Source organism: Rattus rattus, chromosome 7 (assembly GCF_011064425.1).
Source record: "Rattus rattus isolate New Zealand chromosome 7, Rrattus_CSIRO_v1, whole genome shotgun sequence".
Taxonomy (NCBI): Eukaryota; Metazoa; Chordata; class Mammalia; order Rodentia; family Muridae; genus Rattus; species Rattus rattus.
In genome coordinates, this window is record NC_046160.1 from 23,947,005 (window position 1) to 23,969,166 (window position 22,162).

General features: G+C 43.3%; 1 protein-coding gene across 1 annotated transcript in view; it reads right to left on the reverse strand.

Annotated features, from left to right (window-relative positions):
• Positions 1 to 9,890: 9,890 nt before the first annotated feature.
• The window catches only part of Rab10 (RAB10, member RAS oncogene family), a 55,138-nt gene continuing 42,866 nt past the window's right edge, over positions 9,891 to 22,162 (reverse strand). Inside the window, exons 3-6 of the mRNA XM_032909055.1 lie at positions 19,848 to 19,986; positions 15,988 to 16,077; positions 15,325 to 15,426; positions 9,891 to 12,333 (exon numbers count right to left, since the gene is read on the reverse strand). Coding sequence (XP_032764946.1) covers positions 12,250 to 12,333; positions 15,325 to 15,426; positions 15,988 to 16,077; positions 19,848 to 19,986 — 415 coding nt within the window. The 3' untranslated portion in view covers positions 9,891 to 12,249. The remainder of the gene's footprint in view (positions 12,334 to 15,324; positions 15,427 to 15,987; positions 16,078 to 19,847; positions 19,987 to 22,162) is intronic.

Sequence of the window (22,162 nt, forward strand, 5' to 3'; positions counted from 1 at the left end):
ATCTGCCTGTCTCTGCCTCCTGAGTGCTGGGATTAAAGGATGCACCACCATGCCCAGCCCTAGTTACTCAAAATTTAACCTTTGAATTTGTCTCTGTTCTTTCTCTTTTAAAATTACATGTATGTATTTATTGTGTCTACATGTGTGAGCACACATATCATGGCTTGTGTGTGTAGGATCTCCTTTCCAGTAGAGAGAATATCTTGTATGGATGCATCACCTGTCAATTTAAAAAAAACCTATGACCTATAGGAAAGGGTAGAATAGAAGGTGGGATGTCTAGGAGGCAGAATGAATTCTGGGAGAGAGCCAGGCACAGGTGATTTGCCCAAGAAGACGTGATGAGCCTGATGCTTGGCACCTGAGTACTGGTAACCAGCCATGTGGCAGAATGTGGGTTAAAATAATTGGGTAATCTTAAGTCATGATCTAGCCAGAGAAAAGCCTAGCTATATGACCAAGGTATTTGTAAATATATTTTGAGTCTGAGTCTTATTTCTGGGAGCATGGAGCTGGGAGGAAGAACTAGGCATAACTTGTACGTTTTTCCATGATGTGACTCCCAGGGATCGAATTCAGGTCGTCAGGCTTGGTGCAGATGTCTTCACTCACCTTCTCTTTGTACCGCCTTGCCTGATTTCCTTTGTATTTCTATACTACCCACACCTCATGTCAGTTTCCTTCTTCTGTTAGTTATCTTACTCTTGCCTTGCGTGACCAAACTGACTAGGAGAGAGGTGGTGGTGGCTCAGCTTGGTACACACACCCCCCACCCCGCCTCCAAAATCCTCAAGGAATTGAAGTCCATTGGGAATGCAATTCCCAAAATGGTCACCAGGTGGCATAGTGGCTCCATAGTTAATTTTATAGTCTGTTTCCCGACCTCACCCACAACACAGACACACACACACACACACACACACACACACACACACACACACACACACACACACACACACACACTGACAAGCTCCTGCTAACTCAGTAGAGTTGAGAGTGTTGTGAATCTTGTTTGATTCACAGGTCAGAGGACAAACTTCAGCAGTTCCCTCCAACCTGTGAGTTCCAGGGATCAAACTTGGATCATAAGACTCGGCAGCAAGGGTCCCTACCTACCAAGCGCTCTCACTGGCCCCATTAGAGATAAGGAATTTAAGATCTATGGGAGTCAGTTTACCCGGTGACTGGCAGTAGTTAGTTTGACCAGTCAGCGGCTTGGATTTTAAAGTTCTTTTAGAGTTATCATTGAAATTGCTTTTTCAAAGAAATTCAAGCTGGGTGCAGCGGTCACCCTTACAGCCTCAGCTATTTGGGAGACTGAGGATTACTTGAGCTTAAGAGTCAAAGACTTCATCTCAAAGTAAAACATTAAAAATAAAGCCAGGAGTGAGCTGGAGGAGGAACAGGAATTCAAGGTCACCCTTGGCCACTCAGAGAGCTCAAGGCCACCCTGGGCTACATAAGACACTATTTCAAAGGACAATATAAGCTGTGCTGGGTTTTATTGTCAGGTTGACGCTAATCTAGAGCTACCTGGAAAGAGCGCCTTAATGAGGAATGTTTGTGGGAGTTGCCTTGAGTATTGAGGGATGTGGACCTAGCCCACTGCGGGTAACACCATTCCCTAGGCAGGGCATCCTGAAGCACAAACCACAGAAGAAAGCTAGCTGAAAATAAGAAAGCAGAGAGCAGGCAATAGGGGTATACTCTCTCCTCTTTGCTCTCAACTGTGGACATGATGTGACTAGTTGCTGGCATTTCTGCCTTGACTTCTCCTTGGTGATGGACTGCAATCAGGAATTGTAAGGACACAAATCTTACAAAGGACAGTTGGCTCAAACCAAGGCTGCCAGATGACAAGCCGGCCATACTTTCCTCAGTGGGAGGCAGAAAAGAAAGCCAGACTCACTGTCCTCTGATGGTAGGAGATATGGGATGACATGGAGAAACAGCTTCGCGTAATACTGGTCGCGTTCACCTGGGCTGTTTAAATGTGGGTTCTGGTTGTACTGAGACTCTGTGGTTCACCACTGCACCCCACTTTTGGAAGCGAGGGAATATGCTAAGATCAATCACCTGTACTATATCCCTAGCCCCAAGGTCATGGGTTTTTTCCCTCCCTCTTTTCCTGCCTTTCTTCTTTCCTTTTGCGATAGTTTATTGAAGAAACTGCATTCTCTAGATGGGAGAGCTCCCAAGGCAGGTAATCTGAAGAATACACTTAGCAGTAAGGGTGTCACTGCTGACTCATGAATCTGGCTGCCTAGGGGGATCACAAAGAAAGTTTAAAAAAAAAAAAGTACTAGCCCTAGAGTCTCAACCCAGCATTTTGCTTCAGGTGGGCTAGGTACAACCTTGGTATGGTTTGTACACGTGCTGTGTATGCGCATGTATGTGCACTTTTGTTGGGTGGCTGGCCTTGAGACTCTCACATAGCCCAGGCTGTCCTTGAACTGGCTCTGTTGCCAAGGATGAGCTTGATGAGAGTTTATAGCGCTCGCCACCACAACTTGGCTTCTTGGTTCCGGGGGTTGAGTCCAGGGCCTTAAGCCTGCTGGGCCATGCTGGGCCATGCTGGGCCATGCTGGGCCATGCTGGGCAAGCACTCTACTGAACTGCATCACCTGCCAGAAATGGGCTTTACATTGATTGATTTTAATTTTATTTATGTGGGAGTGTCTTAGTTACTTCTTTTGCTATAATAAAACACCCCAATCAAGTCAATTTATAAAATAAAGTGTTTAATCTGGGATTTACATTTCAGAGTGTTAGAGTCCATGAATTATGCGGGGTTGCATGGCAACAGGTAGGCAAGCAGGCATGGCCCTGGAGTAGTAGATGAGAGCTTCCATTTTGGTCCACAAGCATGAGGTAGAAAGTTAACTGGGAATGATGATAAGGGCTTTTGAGACCTCAAAGGACACCCCAGTAACACACCTCCTTCTCTAAGGCCATACCTCATAGCCCTTCCCCAAAAGTTCTACCAACTTGGGATAAAATAATCAAATTTATAAACCTACAGGGCCATCCTCATCCAAACCACCACAGGAGTGAGTGACACGCATTCTTGCCAGTGTGTGGAGGTCCGAGGACAACTTTAGGAGTCAGCTGTCCTCCGATAAATGATCTAAGAACCACCAAGTCATCAGGCTTGAGCAAATAGCTCGACCATTTCACTGCCCTCCCCCGGGTGGGTGGATTTTTAAGACATTGTCCAGCTGACTAATATGCAATTAGGTTTGAGCACAGAGGCCAGCACAGAGGCCATTTGTCACTCTGTCCACTCTTATCACCAGCCCACGTTCCATTACTTGGAAGTCACGACACACACCCTTTCCTACTTCCCTGGCACCTAGGCATGAAATTTGGCTTTATCAACTAACATAACCATGGGACTCTGAACCAGAAACCACAGCAAGAGAGAAATGTCGGCCACACAGCCTTCGTCGCCAGAAGGGCTTGGGCTCTGGGAGCATAAGTTTCTCAGTGTAAACTCCCCGTCCCCCCACACAGCCCTTATGATGACTGGGTAGTTTTATTTGAAGCAGGGTCTCTGTAGCCTTGGCTGGACAAGAACTGTGCACCAGGTTGGTCTCCGACTTGTGTCCATCCTCCTGCCTCATGGACCACCATGCCTAGCTATGACTGACTACATGTATAACAACGCATATAAAACAAACGTGTAAACCAGACGTGGTAGCTCTGATCCCAACACTGAGCTAGCATGGGATATATACCAAGACCCTGACTCTGGAAAAACTAAGAAGTATAGACAATAAATTGTTACGGGGGGAGGGAGGGCAACATCTATGCCAAACAGAATTTGGCTGTTCTGGACACCCACACCCACTTGCCAACAGCCAACGGCCCCATCCTCCCTTTTGAGTAGTCATTTCCTGAATTTTCTAAACACATCACATTTCACTTGCTTACCTTTTTTCTCCTTGTTGCAACCACGGTCACTAGAGAGGCAAAAGGGTTTGGATTGATGTAATTGAATCTGTTCCTGTGTCCTCAAATTTCCGGTATCCTCGAATTTCCTGTACTGTGGCATTTGGATCCAGACCACACATTTGATCTTCCCAGGCCTGGCCTCAGAAGTATCCACTGGGCTGGTGAGGTGGCTCAGTGGGTAACGGAGCTTCTCCACCCAGCCTGATAAACTGAGTTTGATCCTCACAACTGACAAGGTGGAAGAGAACTAACTCCTGCAACTGACTTCCACATCATGCGAACACACACATACACAAATAAATAAAATGACAATATATTTTTTAAAAAGTATTTATTAGCATGTACACATACCAATAAATGTAATAACAATTTTTTAAAAAGCACTGTTTATTGTAGGGGCTGGGGAAGTTGTTGAGTTGGTAACATGCTTGCCTAGCTTATATGAAATGAAAACCAGAAAACAGGGACTGGAGAGGTGGCTCAGCGGTTAGAGCACTGTCTGCTCTTCCAGAGGACCTAGGTTCAAATCCCACCCACCACGTGGTGGCTCACAACCGTCTGTAATGGGATCTGATGCCCTCTTCTGGTGTGTCTGAAGATAGCTACAGTATATATAATAAATAAATAAATAGCCCTGAAGGAAGGAAGAAAGGAAGGAAGGAAGAAAGGAAGGAAGGAAGGAAGGAAGGAAGAAAACCAAGAAACGAAACTTTAACACCGCCAGTACTTTATTATAAAAACAAACCCAGAGACTGAAGAGATAGCTTGGGAGTTAAGAACACTTGTTCTTGCAGAGGACCTGAGTTCAGTTCTCAGCACCGATGGGGCAGCTCACAGCCTCCTGTCACTACGCAACTCCAGATTGGACGTTCTCTTGTGGCCTCTACAGGCATCAACATGCATGTGTACACACAGATTCATATAAATTAATAAAAACAAGAAACCAGGTGTTGTGTTTATGAGTATAATCTCAGGGGAGATACAGGAGGGATTTCTGATGCAGCTTCCTGCCCAGGTTCTCTAACAGCTGTCCATGTAGCAGCCCAAAAGAAACAGCCCTCTCACCCTGACTCCCCAGCTTCTGCTGTAGCACCTCCCACTTTTGGCTGCCAATGGAAAGCCTGGTTCGACAGCTTTTGCCCCAAGTCTCACCTGTGTGCACACAATCAGCCAATCAGAAGCCAGCTTGTCTCAGTAACGTAGGCCTTCTCCAGGGGCTTTCAAAAAAGGCCTGAGAAGCCCCAGGTTACTGGCAGGGAGTTCTTGGGAAACAGATGTAGACTTCCATGCTTGAAGCTTCTGCCCTAACAGGGAGCTCCCTCCAGAGACCTCCCACAACTGGAAATACTATCTCTAGCCAGAGGGACTCATTCCTGCCTAAGCTAGGTGAGGCCCGAGGGAGGGTCCAGCCCTCAAGACTTGCTTCTTGCTCTGCAAACCTCCCTCAGCTGCCCCCGCCCCCAAGCCCACTGAGAGCCTTTAAGCTGTAACTAAGCAATCTTTTTTTTTTTTCCTTTTCTTTTCTTTTTTTTCCAGAGCTATGGACCGAACCCAGGGCCTTGCACTTGCTAGGCAAGCGCTCTACCACTGAGCTAAATCCCCAACCCCACCAAGCAACCTCTTAACTAGCACTTAGAAGTGTGTGAGAAAATAAGAGGGCAGTGACACCTGCAACTTCTTAGTCAGGCACCCCAAAGCCTGCAGGGGACCTCTGAAACACTTCAAGTGGCATCTTTTTGCTGCTGAAGATCTGGCATACCGAAGGTTACCGATCCATTCTTAGAAGGGCAGACAAGACTACAGCTGGAGATAGGAGGTGCCTGGCATCCGTTCGCTTTAGCGTCATTTAGTGTGCCAAGCCTTGTGTTCAGGCCTCTGCTCTCCATGCAGCTTGGAAGCTGTGAGCACTATGTTCTCCTGCACACATGCAGCCACCATATAGCTCTCAGTCAGTGGCTTGGCTCTGCTTTTGGTTGGGACTTTGGGAGAACTTTGACAACCTAAAATTTGTTAAGATCAAGTTTAAAAATTGTATCTAATTGTGTGTGTGCGCATGTGCCGTCACACTCACACAGAGGTGATAAAGCAACTCGAAGGAGTCAGTTCTCCCTTCCCACTGCATGAGTCCTGGGGATCAAACTCAGGTCTTCGTAGCAAACACCTTCACTGTCTGAGCTACCTCACCAATCCTCAAATGTTTTTGTGGTATGTGGGGCCCACAGGGCTTGCTATTATGGTTGCTGAGATTGTTTTATTTTGTGGGGTGGGGCGGAATGTACAATATGAAACACTGACACTGCGTTCCCATTTAGCATATGCTAGAGACTGAACTCTCTGAATCATCTAGAGCTCTCTTTTTATATTTTGAGCTTGAGTAAGTGTTAAACTAGAGAGTGGGAATTTGAGGTGTGGTGGTCTGGGTGAGAATGGTTCCCAAAGGCTCATGTTTGAATGCCCGGTCCATAGTTAGTGGAACTGTTTGGAAAGGATTAGGAGGTGTGGCCTTGTCAAAGGAGGTGTCATTGAAGGTGGGCTTTAAAATTTCAAAAGCTTTTGCCAGGCCCAGTGGCTTGCAGACCAAGTATGAGTTCCCAGTAACTGCTCAAACCCCCAGTTGAATGCTTTCTAAATTGTCTTGATCATAACACAGCAACAGAACAGTAACTAACACAGAAGGAGAGTGCTCTGAGCTGAGTGATCAGACACAACAGTCAGGTATGCTAGTATACACTTACAAGCCTGACACTCAGGAAGCAGAAGCAGAAAGCCATAAGTTCAAGGCCAGTCTGAGCTACATTGGGACTACCAAGCCTGAAAAAACGTTTCAAAAAAAAAAAAACCCACGGTCCTTTCCACATGAACATTTTACGGCTTAAGTCAGAAGTGAGTTCTATCTCTATCTAAGGTGCTCCTTAAAGTAGCTCTTACTGAATACTCATTTCCTGAGTGTTCTTTAGACACCTCTGGGGCGGGGGTAGGGCTAAGCTGGTGCTCAGGTGGGTGAACACCCATTTCCCCCAACACAGGAGACTTTCCTGCAAGACAGTCCCTACATGACTACCAGACCACAGTTCCACTGCAACTTGGCCTTCCATTTTCTAGGCCCAGCCATGTATGGTGGCACATACCTTTAATCCTAGCATTCAGGAGACAGAGCCAGGCAGATCTCTGTAGATTTCAAGCCAGCCAGCACTACACTGTGAGGCTGTTTTTAAAAATAAGGAAGCTAGAGAAATGGCTCAGTAACTAAAAGCACTGTCTGCTCTTCCAGAGGTCCTGAGTTCAATTCCCAATACCCACAGAGTGGTGAACTACTATCTGGAAACTCTAGTCCCAGAGGTTCCAATGGCCTCTTTTGGCTTCCTCGGGCACTGTACACACATGGTGCACAGATATACATACAGGCAAAACACTCATACACATTAAAACACAAAAATCTCCAAATAAAAATCTCCAAGGCCCAGATTATTTGCGGTTCACAATGTGACACAGACTTCAAAGCTGCACTTCAGGTCCTTTTAGAGGCACAGGTGGGATGGTCTCCGAGTCCTGTCACAGAGCAACCTTGGCTCTGCTACCTGCACACCTATGTGTGATGTGAATGGGTCTGGTCATCTTTATTAACACTGAACTCCTATACTCCAAAGGTCACTAGAGAGCTGGGGTGCAGGTCAGCTGTCGGGGGACTTGTGTACGTATATGCATGTGGCTCAGTCTCCATCACTGCAGAAACAGACATTGTGTTGCACACCTATAACCGCTGTACTTAGGAGGCAGAATTCAAGACCATCCATGGCTACCTAGTGAGTTCAAGACCATAGTAGGCTATGTGAAACCCAACGCCATCTCATTGGACTGTTTAATCAAACTGACTACTCTATTTTCTTTTTTTCAGAGCTGGGGATGAACCCAGGGCCTTGCGCTTGTTAGGCAAGCGCTCTACCACTGAGCTAAATCCCCAACCCCAACTACTCTATTTTCTAATGAGATCTAATGAGCATACCAAATTTCCCCATGAAGCGAAAATTCTATCTATAGCAAGTCAGATCATCATAATTGTGTAAATGTCACCATTTCTGGGTCTTATGGAAATGTCGCTGCTATACTCATCCCTGTCTCATAGGTATTCAATGAGTGACACACAAGCAATGGGGACAGTATCACATGGTAGCCCAAACGCTTAATGGTGAGAGCCCTGAGTCTCGCACTACTTCCCTTCCACAGTTAACTGCTCTTACAAATTACAAGCTGTGGGAAGCATGGCCTACCTATGCATCTTGGCTGGAAGTCCCACCTCGAATCGGTGCTTTTGCTTGCACCCCTCTCTCCCCTACAAGTCACACTGGACTAAAGTCAGTCAATTACAAATGCCGAGTCCACCCACAAAGCTGGCACAAGCCGTATTCCTTCACCTTTGGAGCCATTTTAAAACCACTCCCCACTACCAATTTTTTGGGGGGTAACTTAAGAAACCCCCCCTAAAAAATCTGAAAAAAAAAAAAAAAAAAAAAAACCAACACAGCTTTACTTTCTGCCACAAGATGACTTAGACAAACATCAATAGTAACCCAATAAAACTAGGTGACGGGCATTGGAAGTTCCTACACTAAGTAGGGTCATAAGACTTCCTTCTGCTTCACCAGCCCAGCAACTTTGCCACCATTTAGGCAGGCTCCATTCAATTCTCGATGGCCTGGGCAGTCCACACTCCTTATCCAAGCCACAGAGACAGGTTTTTTGTTTTTTTTGTGTTATTGTGAGAGTTTTGGGGGGGCGGGTGGAGTGGAAGAGTTATTAAAGCTGTCTTAAGAATCAGGCCCAGGCTAGCCTCCTGCCTCAGCATCCCAGCTCTGGGATTACATGTGTGAGCCACCACACTAGGCCTGCACATCTTTCCTGACTGCTCTCACCACTGTAACTCCCCACTGCCTATCAGTAGACTTAGTTGGTCTTCTCCTAAAAGCTATGTTCATTTACAATGCCCATCTTTACAACAGTCTGCCAGTACACACACTGAGACCCAATGCATGTACTTCCTAGAGAAACCCCAAAACTGTCTACTTTCAACTCAGCACTTACCTGGCCCTTCTTGCATAAACTCCTAGTTAATAAGCTTATGAAAAAAAACTAGAGACAGGGTCTCACATGTAGGCTTGACCCCCTGCCTCTGCCCCAGTAAGATTTAAAGCATGAGTCAATATCCAGCAATTACTTTTTGACACTGGGTCTTGACACTGACAGTCCAGGCTGCCCAGATCTTCCTATAAACATGAGGCTAGCCCTTACTGTAATTCTTGATCCTTCTGCCTATACCTTCCAAGTGGTAGCTATCAGATCAGATTACTTTTGCTTCCTGAGATGGTGGGTTTATGAACAGAGACCAGATCCTTTTTTCCTACACCAGTTTCAAAGGGACCATAGGCTATCAACCCTAAACATCAGCAGGAATTATGTGGGTTCAGGGAGAAAAGGCAAAGCAGTACTGAAAACACTCTGGTGACTTAGAAACACGAAACACCGCTATACCGCTCTCTAGCAGAGACAAGCAGCTATCCTCTCTCTACTGACCAGGCTTTAGCACAGGGTTAATTAAGTACTGCTTCTTGCCAATGCTTACGTGAGGCTGGAAATACTGTTTTCAAGTAAGAGGACGGGCACTGTCTAAACACCGCTGTGCCACCCTTCAGGACTGAGAGCCCACCCGGGTGCCCTTGGCCCTTGGTTCACTGCACTCGTGTGAGAGGACGTGGGCAGTCTTCCTGTCGGAGGATGACTCTGCTCCTTGTAGGTTCTTCCAAGTGCCCCCTATTTTCCATATGCTGATGCTGACAATGTTGTTGCCCTTCTCTCTTTACCTGCTTTGCAGGATGCTGTCCTGCACTGTTGTCAGGAGCAACCCTCCATCTCCAAAAATAAATGAAAACCAAACCACACAGTTGGAAATCAAGTTTGTTTTTATATGAACAGAAGTAGACCATCTAGAAATATTTCAGTTTATTTAAATTGTTAAGTAGAGTATGAAACCGAATTTGTAGCTAGTACCAGAGAATGGACTGAACTGTTGGTGTTTAATGAGAACAGCTTCTACACAGGATCCCAAGAGACTTACAGAAAGGGGACAAAGCCCTAATAGTAAGCAAATAAAACTCAGGTTTCAAACAGATTATACAAAAATTGATTTATACTCCATTTCCCTTTTGGTTTTTTTTTTTTTTTTTTTTTTTTTATTCAAAAAGTGCAGATTTAACAAAGGAGGCCATATCCTTTCTCTGTACAGTGCCGATTATAATTATGCAAACAACAAAACTGTCAGTCTGTTAGCCAAAATCCCAGTGTGTAGCTCAAAACCTTAAGTCACTGAATTAAGGGTTAAACAAAGTTTAAAGTAAAGAGGCAACCGCCACAATCCAGATAGAGGGAAGCAACACAAACAGCAAAGATCTAACTAACAACAGTAGGTTTAACCTACAAACTTCAAAAGCTTAGACATTGCATTTTTCATAGTGGAAAATCAGGGATTATTTGGCAATGCTGCTTTTTACTAGTAAACAATGATAGAGTCAAGTGAGGGGGACCCTAAGAACCACCAGTGAGGCATATAAAATTGTCTTTAGGGCACTATCTGAAAAGACCATGGGCTCTTTTAGCAGATATGTCCCTATATTGTTTATGTGAGCCAAGAGGTCATTAAAATGCGTGTCACAGACATCTTCTCAATGGTAGCTGCTGTCCTAAACTCAGCCTCTGCTTGAAATGAATCATGCTATTCACAATTATTTCCACAAAGGTATCATCTTAGGATGCTAGCAGCATAGGGAACTTCGCCTACCCTATCCTAATGAGAAGCAATGAAGCCAAACTAGAACAGAGAAAGAAGGATGGGGTCAGACAGAGCCAGAGAGCTCAGCTTTACACGAGAAGCCTTTTGCTGTCCTTTTTCTTTTTTAAAAAATTCACGGTAATAAGTTTTCTGAGAGGATGTAAAGATAGGACTTGAAATTAATAATATTATGATGTATTTCTAAATCTTACAGTAAAGACAAATTAATACCGAAAGTGTTCTTCAGAGGCCAAATCTCAATACATTTGGCAAACGCTACTAAGACCACTCCTCCTTGCTCTTTATGGTCTTTTTAAAACCAGTCTTTCCTGGGCTACTGAACTGCCAGAGGAGTCGCCATAATGGAGACTAGTCACATTCAGGTTAAGAGGCTTATTCTAGGAAAGTGAATAGGATATACACCTAATTAGAGACAAACCACAACACCCTCCAAACACTAGTGCATGCAATAACTCTTCCATTTCATAAACTCCATGGATAGACAGGAGGGGGGAGGGGAACAGAAGGCAAACTGCAGGTCAGGTTTTAGGAAGAGAGTAAATGAGGGGCTGACACCGATTAACTGACATCTGATATAGGCAGTTAGAATTTATCTTCCTGTTTACTTAGCAAGGTAAATCAGTGCTTTATGTTAAACTTGACAAACCTTTCATCTTTAAATAACTCATACCAGGAGTAGTGGGGGCAAACAAAGCAGCATGCAGAAAGATGAGACGCAGGGACAGAGTGGCCCAAGGACCTGGTGGCGGGAATCAGTTTAAATATCAAGGCCACTGGGAATGAGACTAGAAATCAAATATCACTTCTGCATTACCCTTTGTCCTCGGTTAACTACTGTGAAAGATACAGCCAAGCAAACCACAAGCATCTGAACGGGTTTATGTTGGGATGAAATGTCTCCTGCACATGCTTCCACCGAAACAAAAAAGAGAAACCAAAGAAGTTCCTTTCCACATAAGGCACAGGACAAAATTAACCCCACGTACAGATTCAGGGGAAATGAATGTTTTCCTGGCTTGTGTGTCTTTGCTATCACATCTATAGGTTATAGGACTCAAGCACATTATTCATGACAGAAAATCCCACTGTTGTACAAAATAAAATTGTTAATTCTAACTTTTATTCTTATACAATTTGCAGAATAGAGTTGAAATGATTGCTGTAGTTAATGTTGATAAGAGCTGGACTATAATACAACAGAAGTGCAGTGGTGAGCTGAGCAAGAACATCTGAAAATGAAGTCGGACATGATTTCTCTATACATTTTTTTTGTTTGAAGAAAATTATAATAGTCCGCAAGCAGTCACAGATGAAAGAACAAATAAAATAGGTGGACTGAATAGTTAAGATGAGGAACAAAAATATCTGTTTAGAGTTAAAAATGGACAGAGTGTTTTATTTTGCAGCAAGAAGAGAAACGGATGGTGGATGGCAACAGATGGACAGGAGAGCGCTCAGCAGCATTTGCTCTTCCAGCCCGTCACACCTCCTCCACTGCTGATATCTACGTTTTCACTGTTGGGTTCTTTTACAGGGGTCTGCAACAATACAAGGAAGCAAGCAACCATGAGAAAACACTGCATAAATGAAAACAGACTAACTGGAGAGAGCCACAGCAGTACCAGGTTAAACAGCAAAAGGCAATTACAGTCACATGAGGTATCCTTGCACTATGCAAAGTCATAATTTGAAAACTGCTTTTTGTGGTCCTTTAGTTGGACTCCTCTGTAAAGTGTGACAGACATCTCCTGAAAACACTTAATAAAGCATCTCAAACCCTCTTTGCCCTGGCCTATGAGTTCTTAGAACAGAAGGACTACTAAGCCAGCTGTGGTAGCACAGGCCTGTAATCCCAGAACGCAGAACAGTAATTCTAGGTCAGTCTGGGCTACACAGCAAGACCTGTGCCTTGTTTTGAAAGGCTGGTGAGAGAGTTCAGCGGGTTAAATGCCTGTTGTAATAAGCTCAGTGACTGAGTTTGTGTGCTCTGCAGCTTCTGCAAACCCTGCCCCCACCAAATAAAACCTTGCAATTTATAATTTACAAAAAGCCACTGTTAGGCCATGTCTTATATTAGAGACCCCAAGGGCCTTTCTCTGTTCAGATATTTGCCTTTTCAGACTGGTTTGTATCACTGTGCCAAAGCTTTAGAAAGGGCCATCTCAACCACGAGTAAGTGGAAGGGGAGGGACAAAATGAGTTATCTAATTCCTGTGGGCAAGAAACTTGGGACACACCAAAACATTAATTGTTTTACTCTCAGGTGAATTTCTGCTCTGTCACTCTACACTTGTCCAACATTATTCTGAACATAAATCTTAGAATATCACAAATAGAACTGTAAAGGCTATGGTGACTGACAACCTAACTTTCACGGAAACAACTTAAAAGGCCTTTGGCAGAACAAGGAAAATACCACAATGTTCTGAAAACCCAGGCAGTCCTCAGAAAGGCTGGTAAACTTGAAGTGAGATTCTTGTCTGGCCTACTCTCGCTGCCTCAAGATAGACCCGTCCCTGTAAATGTTAGGGAGCAAGCTCAATCTACACTAACAGGATGAAATCCCCCACACCAGTGAGCTTGCCTGATTATGGCCTTTGCTCTTTAGACAGCTTTTAAGGAAAACACAAAAAGCAAGTAACAGCTCAAATAGGGCCCACATCAAGAAAACACAACAAGAACTCACTTTCTCCAGGAACTTACAGCTCCTGGGTAAGTGGGATTCAAGTTTATTCATGGCCTCTCACAATCTGTCTTTCTCTAACTTAACTGAGGTCAGTTCAGCCAGGAAAGAGACTCTAACCCAACAGAAAAGGAAACAAGAGCTTCTTTAAATTTGTGAAGATTATTATTATTCTTTTCTTACTTTGAGACAGGGTCTCACTCTGTATGTAGGTTTGGCTGACTTGGAACTCACTATGTAGACCCAGTTAGCCTTTCGTAGAAATCCACATACATGGGGGTGGGGGGGTGGGGGTGGGTGGAGAAATGGCTCAGCGGTTAAGAGCACTGACTGCTCTTTCTGAGGTCCTGAGTTCAATTCCCAGCAACTACATGGTGGCTTACGGACAGCTGCAGTGTATTCAAATAAATAAAAAAAATATAAAAAAAATATAAAAAAGAAAAGAAAACCACATATGTATATACCACTATGCTCAGTGGCTTGTTTTTGTTTTTAAGGAAAGGATCCCAAGGATCCCGCTATGGTACACAGGCTAACCTTGGTCTCAGTATGTAGTTCTGCCTCAACCATCCCAGTGCTGGAATTCAAAGTGTGTGCTAATAATGTACTTCACTTCAAAGTCTTTCCGTCACTGAAACAGATTGTCTTATGAAGTGGGTTCCATGACACTCCTTTCTTCTCTGAGACAGTCTATCTTGTTGCATCTCTGGCTGGTATGGAACTATGTAGACTAAACTAGCATAGAACCCAGAGCCTCAGGTACAGTAACCAAGTGTTCTGGCATTGACCTGATTTCTCAGCCCAATTAGTACTTAAAAAGCAAAAACAGTACTTTAAAATGTTTACATAATATAGATTTTTAAAAGAATCTCCCTTTCCAGAACAACCTTTGCTATACATAACTCTCTGTGTTACACATTTGGTACCATACACTTTTTAGATGAAACCACATTCTTTCACATGATCTTTCTTTTTTTTTTTAATGTGAGACAGGCAAGCTGGCCTCAATATACAATGAACCTGCATTATCTTCCTAAGTGATGGGTTGTAGAAATATGTCCTCACACTTGTCTCCAACCTGTTTTTCATCGCTCAATATACTATAAATGGCCTTCCTGTCTTTACCCACACTAAATTTCCCTCATTCTTTGAAAGACTGAACTTAGGATTTCCCACATACTAGGCAATCAATCATTCTACCAATGATCTATACCAGTGGCTCTCAATCTTCCTAATGCTGTGACCCTTTAGTATAGTTCCTCATGTTGTGGTGACCCCAACCATAAAATTATTTTCATTGCTACTTCATAACTGTAATTTTGCTGCTGTTAAAAATATAAATATCTAATATGCAGGATATGTGATATGCAACCCCTGTGAAAGGGTCCTTTGATCCCCAAAGGGGTCACAACCCATAGGCTGAGAACCAATAATCTATGCCCTCAGCTCCAATTTCACTTCTTTTTGCAGGTTTGGCCACCAACATCACACATTCAAACAGATGTGGGGAGCTGAGGTCAGGGGGTGCAGTATAAACAGAGACAGATGTGAGTACCTACCACTTTCCTAGCCATCTAGCTACAGGCTCCTTTCTTTATTCTGGAGGATCAGTTATTGACAATCTTTTAGGAACAACAACACCAAAACTGAAGATTTTCTATGTAGATACTGTATTTAAGGAGACAAAGAACAGGGTGGTGGGACAATCCCAGCATACAGAAGGCTAGGACAGGAAAATCAAGAGTTGCAGGCCAGCCAAAGGTATGTGCAAACCAAAAACTACCACTACACTACCACCAACAAAAGGACAAAATGATTTAGAAGTGTTGCTGCATAAGGAACTTACCTTTCGGAGGATGTCTTCAGCTAATGTGAGGAACGCCTTTTCGATGTTTATATTTGCTTTTGCACTAGTCTCAAAAAACCTAATACCATGCTCCCTTGCAATCTACAATAGAAGAAAAAAAATGTTATGCAACTGCCAAATGTGGGCAGCCAACTATGGCGGTAACATGTTAGAGGAAAACAATTATGTTATGCCAAAAGTAGTGGTGGTGTCAACTAGAATGTGACAGACCATTTTAAGGAGTCAAGATCTTAAAAAGAAAGGTAGGTAATAAAAACAACCCTCTCCCTACCGCAAGTGTTTATTTGAGATAGCCTACATCAGATATGTTGTCCTTGCATTAGAAGCTCAGCATGATACACCCAATTTTGCTTGCCCGTAACAGTCTATCAGTTACAAACTTCAGAATCTTAACAACTGACATATTAAAGTTCTAAGATTAAAATAACTGCTGCTGACACATTTCTCTTACTGGACTTACATAAAGCTAGCAAATACCAGGCACAGATGTCAGTGACACAGTGGGAAAGTCTCTTCCAGGGTAAGCTGTGTTTCCATAAGCACTTTTCGAAGACCCCAGTAGGGCTGCTCAGTGGGGTGGCACTACTGTCCCAGCAGGCAGACCCCTGCCACTGCCATGGAGCTCACTCTGCTCACACGTACCTGCTCTCCTTTGCCTTTCGGTACAACTCTCTTGTCGTCCATGTCACACTTGTTCCCTAGTAACATCCTTTCCACATCTTCATTGGCATGCTGAAACAGGAAAAGATTATTACTGTTGCACACTAACATGAATGATTACTTAATATTTTCTAAATATGACAGTATGTTTCTTAAATTCATATGTTTTCTATGTAGCTGTGCATGTGGTGTATGTGTAAGTGCAGGGACACAGACCCACACATGGGTCCCTCATTGGATTTGGAACCATCGACTGGCTAGACTGGATGACCAATGGGTGAGTCCCGGGGTTCCCGGTCTCTACCTCCCAGAGCAGGTATCACAAGCCTACACATGGGCTGAAGAGATGGCTCAGTGGTTAAGAGCACTGGCTGTTCTTCCAGAAGACCTGGGTTCAATTCTAAGAACCCACATAGTAGCTTACAACTGTTTGTAACTTCAGTTCCAGGGGATCTGATGCGCTCTTCTGGCCTCTACAAGTACTGCATACCAGTAGTGCACAGACAAGCCAGCTAAACACTCAAACTAATAAACAATAAAATCCTACACTGCCACACCTGATTTTTTTTTATGGTTGCTAGAGAAATGAATGAATGAACCTAGTTCTCATGTGTGCACAGCATACACTTCAACTGCTAAGCTATCTTACTAGCCTTGTTAAGACCTAAAATTTGGGCTGGAGAGATGTCTCAGTGGTTAGGAGCACTGACTGCTCTTCCAGAGGTCCTGAATTCAATCCCCAGCAACCACATGGTGGCTCACAGCCATCCGTAATGAGATCTGATGCCCTCTTCTGGTGTATCTGAAGACAGCTACAGTGTACTCACATACATAAAATAAATATATCTTTAAAAAAAAAAAAAAAAAAAAAAAAGACCTAAAATTCTTAAACCACCTAGCAAAAGGCATACAATCCCTAAGATAGATCCACTCCAAACGTTACTTTTCTTCTAGGAGAGCGTCTCTACTTCTACACATACTTTTTCCAAAAAGCAAGATACAGGTAGTATCTGAAAACAGATCACTTACACATATCTAATTCAGGCTGACCAGACTGTGGTGATATACCATGTATATACACACCTTAAGACAGAGCCCTTGTCATCCCTAATAGCTACACTGCTATAAGGAGATCTCAAACTCATCTAAATTAGTTAAAGACAAACTCAAAATTCCAGGATTCTGAAGGTGGAGGCAGGAGGATTGCCACAAGATCAAGGCTGTCTTGGTCTATATATAATGGCTTTCAGGCTAGTCTGAGCTACAGAAACCTACCTAAAAAACAAACACCCAAAAAACCCAAAACAAACCAAAAGAAAACTAACAAAACAAAACAAAAACCACCCCCAAAACCACTAAACTGATGAGTTTTCTTTTTCTTTTTTTTTCCCGGAGCTGGGGACTGAACCCAGGGCCTTGCACTTCATAGGCAAGCGCTCTACCACTGAGCTAAATCCCCAACCCCTAAACTGATGAGTTTAAAGAAATAATTTCATAAACTTTAACTAAGGACTAGGATAGAATTTCCAACAATGTCTAAACTGGAGGCTGGGTGTAGTAGTACATGACTTTCATCTCAGCACTCAGAAGGCAGAGGCAGGTGAGATCCCTACTAATGTCAAAGCCAGCCAGGTCTACACAATGAGAGTGTATGTGCGCGCACACACACACACACACACCCAAGAAACTTGGGCGTGGACCTGGCTCCTCACAGTGTACTAGCCTGCCACCGACAGTGGCAACACAAGGACATACTTCTTATTTAGTCAAACATTCCTACTGGTGTGGGAAATCTTTGTAGTTATGATCTTGGCTCGGCCTTTGTTCCTAATCATTATGCCTTTTATATGAAGCAAGAGATCTGCCTATGCCAAAACTAAGAAAAAGAAAAGTACCTAATGAATAACTGACCCTTGCTTCTCTGCATCCCTCACCCAACTTTTACAAGTCAAAACAGCATTAAAACTCTTCATTCGTTAGAATTTCAGCATAACCTGGCAAAAACAGCTTCTCTCACCTCTGGGCTAGAAAGAAGGCTCAGCAGCTAAGAACACTCACTGGTCTTCCAGAGAGCACGAGTTTAGTTCCCAGCACCCACAGCAGTCAAACACGACCACATAGAACTCCTGTTTCAGGGTTATCTGATACTCTCTTTCGACATTAGGGGCACCCCCAAAGATGTGGTATTTGTTCGTATAGGTGCACTCACATAAGTAAAAATAAGTCTTTTAAAATAGAGAATCTGGGGACAAGTCAGTGTGAAACGTGTGAAACGGAGTTGAAGTTCATTAAGAGATTTTAACACGGGTTGGGGATTTAGCTCAGTGGTAGAGCGCTTGCCTAGGAAGCGCAAGGCCCTAGGTTTGGTCCCCAGCTCCGAAAAAAAGGAAAAAAAAAGAGATTTTAACACATTTAAGCATAGAAGTTAATAGAAATGAGGTGCCTGAAGAAAGGATTGTGCATAGCTAACTGTTAGCATGACGTCGAGAGTCTCAGTTAAGCATCTTAGCAACTGTTATACATGATTTGTGGCTTCTATTTAAGGACAAGTTCTCACTATACAGCTTTGGTGGCCTTGAACTCAGAGAGACCTGCCTGCTCCTGCCTCCCAAGTGCTGGGGATGAAGCATCATCACCATGCCTGGGATTTTTGGATGGCTTTTAAATTACTTTATTCTAAGGAACCTTCCACCTGTTTCTGCCATCTTTTTCTGTAAGCGACATCACAGGGTGATTTCTGAAGCACATGAGATAGGATTACAGACTTGTCAAGTAAAACCACACATCACAAGCACTGTGGAGAGAGCTAAGGCATATTTCCACTATAAATGAAGTTTAAGCAATAAAATTTCCAGAAAATTACAAGCTAATATCTGGGAAAGGAGGAAGGCCATACATGAAGCTCAAATATGCCAAGACCTTAAGCATAGGTCACTATTATTTTAAAAATCTTATTGGGAATGTCTTCATACAGAAGAAACAATCTCTCTTCACAGGCAATCACACAGTAAACTTTACTAACTGCATTGGCATTCTTGACTCTCGAGCCTGGCAGAGCTTCTACCATACTCTGGGATACGGCACAGATTCCTCAATTGTGGACCCATTAGCCACCCTCATTTTTCTTTTCTGCTACAAAAACAGTGAGACGGATTGGGAGACAGCTCAGTTGGGAGACTGCTTGCCCAGTGTACAGGAAGCCCTGGGTTCAATCCCTAGCAACACATAACTGGAAGAGGCAAAAGGATTAGAAGTTATCCTAAGCGAGTTCAAATCCAGCCTGAAATATATGAGACCTCTCAAAAGACAACAAGAAGGCCACCCGCAGAACAGATAACATTGTAATCACTTATTTATCACTCAGAACATACAGGGCTTCAAGGCACAGAACAGATGACACTCGCAATCACTTATTTATCACTCAGAGTATACAGGGCTCAAGGCAGGAAATAGCCCAGTGGTCAGGGTGCTTGCTGTGTCGCCTGGGGACATGAACTGTATTCCTAAAGCCATACAAATGTGTAACGAGACGACAAACTCCACGAGGTTGTCTTCTGACCCTACATGTATGCCCTGACAGGCAGCGTCTTAATACCTAAACATTTCAAAAATCTGGAGCAATAAGACTCTATAACTACTAATTAAAAACCTTTTTTAATACTAATTAAAAACCTTTTTTAATAGCTCAATAAAAATTCACTGAGAATTCATTTAGAGAAAAGACTCATGAAAACCACTGGTAATTTTTATTATCTTAAATACATAGACTTATTGAATAAATTTTTAAGATAAACTGCTCAGATGTTTAGGGAGGGAAGGCACATGCTCCTGCTATATCTTACCTCATCTATGTTTCTAAGCCACTTGCTGATGTTTTCAAAACTTTTACCGTTGGTGATGTCATACACTAGCATGATGCCCATTGCTCCTCTGTAGTAGGAGGTTGTGATGGTGTGAAATCGTTCCTGGCCTGCTGTGTCCCTGAAATAGACCATCAATAATTGTATTAAGCACTTTAATATCACAACAATTCAAATAAAGAACAAGATAGAATAGTAGTAAAAATATAGTTTAAAATTCACTATTTACCACAAAGGAAAACAGAACAAGCGCTCATTTAACTCCTTTATTTGAGACAAGTTAAGCTCAAACTAAGAAAACTTGAACTCATTCATAACTCTTGCATCAGCCTCCACAGTAACAGCATCACAGGAACCAAAAAGGAAATTATTATTATAAACTCCACACTTCACAGTTGGAGGAAATTAATGACCTACTCATACTGAGCTGAAAGGAAAAACAGTAAGACCTGACAAAAAATGTTTTAGAATTATTTAGTAAATATCCACAAGCCATATAAAAACTCCTGGATCCATTTTATTCACATTCTTAATTCCATAAGGTAACAACACAAAACCATGTGAAATTTTTAGATCATTTAAAGATCACAACTTTTAGGATCATTTATAAAAACTGTAAAGATAACTGTTTGTTCTTAACCCGCTCATGCAGACTGCCCTCTGGTCTTGCACATGCTGGCCAAGGACCCTACCACTGTGCTACACCCTCACCTCCCCACACTTCCACCTCCTGTTTTTAAATTTTTTTAAAAATTATTTTTATTTCTCTGTGTGTGAGTGTTTTGCCCACAAGCATGTCCGTGTGCCACACCTGTGCCTTGTGTCCACGGAAGCCAGAAGAGGGCATCAGATCCCCCTTATACTCAAGTTATAGATAGTTGTGAGCTGCCATGAGGGTGTTATGAATTGAACCGGGGTCCACCGGAAGAGAAGCCAGTGCTCTTAATCCAATTACTGAGCCATCTCTCCAGTCCCCTCCCCCACCTCTCTGTATCTTTATCGTATTTTTACTTTAATGTGTAATATGTATGAATACATATGTATCACATGACTGCCTGGTGCCTTTCAGAGACAAGAAGAGGGAATCAGATCCAGTGCCTGCCTTTTTTTGTAAAAGCAATTTTAAAAATTATTTATGTATTTGTTTGTTTGGGGAGGGCAGTTTCATATTATAGTCCCAGCTGCCCTGGAAACTCACTCTGTAGACCAGTCTGGCCTTGAACTCACAGATATCCATCTGCCTCTGTTTCTTAAGTGCTGGAACAAAAGTTTTTTTTTTTTTTTCCTTCTTTTTCTTTTTTTTGGAGCTGGGGACCGAACCCAGGGCCTTGCGCTTACTAGGCAAGCGCTCTACCACTGAGCTAAATCCCCAACCCCAAGTCGTGTGTTCTTAAAAGAGCTATTACCTCCCCTCCATTCTCTGTTCTGTTGAGACAAGACTTCACTACTTAGTCCTGGCTGGCCTGGACTTTGCTATGCAGACTAGGATGACCTTAAACTTAAGAGATTTCTCCTGTCTTGCCTTCCAATTACTGGGATTAAAGGTGTGCGCCACCATGCTTAGCCCATAAAAGTAATCCAAACATATCAATGGTAGCATAATAGCAAAACCAAGGCTGGACATTAGTGCTATGTTGGGGATGGATTTATGCACTGTGTATTCAGATGCTGATTTCTGTGCCCAGAGATCTGGTTGCATTGCCAAGCATCTCCTGTCTCAATGCTGTATAAAAATTGTGTTCTATCACTTCTGATTGGTTAATAAAGAGATGATTAGCCATAGCTGGATAGAGAGAGTGAGGATTGCCATGGGCAGGTTGCCAGGGGAATCACCCCGAGGACGCTGATGGTGCAGGAGCAGCCATGGCAAGGCTAAAATACCAGGTAAAGGGACATGTGGCTGGGTAGTAGGCAGGCATAGGGTTAGAGTACATGGATATCTTCCCGGCTATAGTACTGATGCTTATAATAAATATGAGGTCTCCTAAAGCTATAATGTATAGAAACAGGCTACCCTCCACCCCCTCAGATTTCACTCTTTTGCCTTTCCCTTATTTTTTATATAAATAGTTCTCTGCGTGCTTTCTACACGCTGGGGCTGGCAACATGGATCAGCAGTAGTTAGGAGCATGCTGCTCTTGTAGAGGACCCAGGAGGCTCCTTTAACTGCAGTTCTAGGAAATCTGATACTCTCTTCTATGCCGAGGGCACATAGATGGGCATGTGTGCATCACGGTATATGTGTAGAGGTAACAGAGCCACTTGCAGGGGTTGGTACTCTCCTTCCTTGTGGGTCA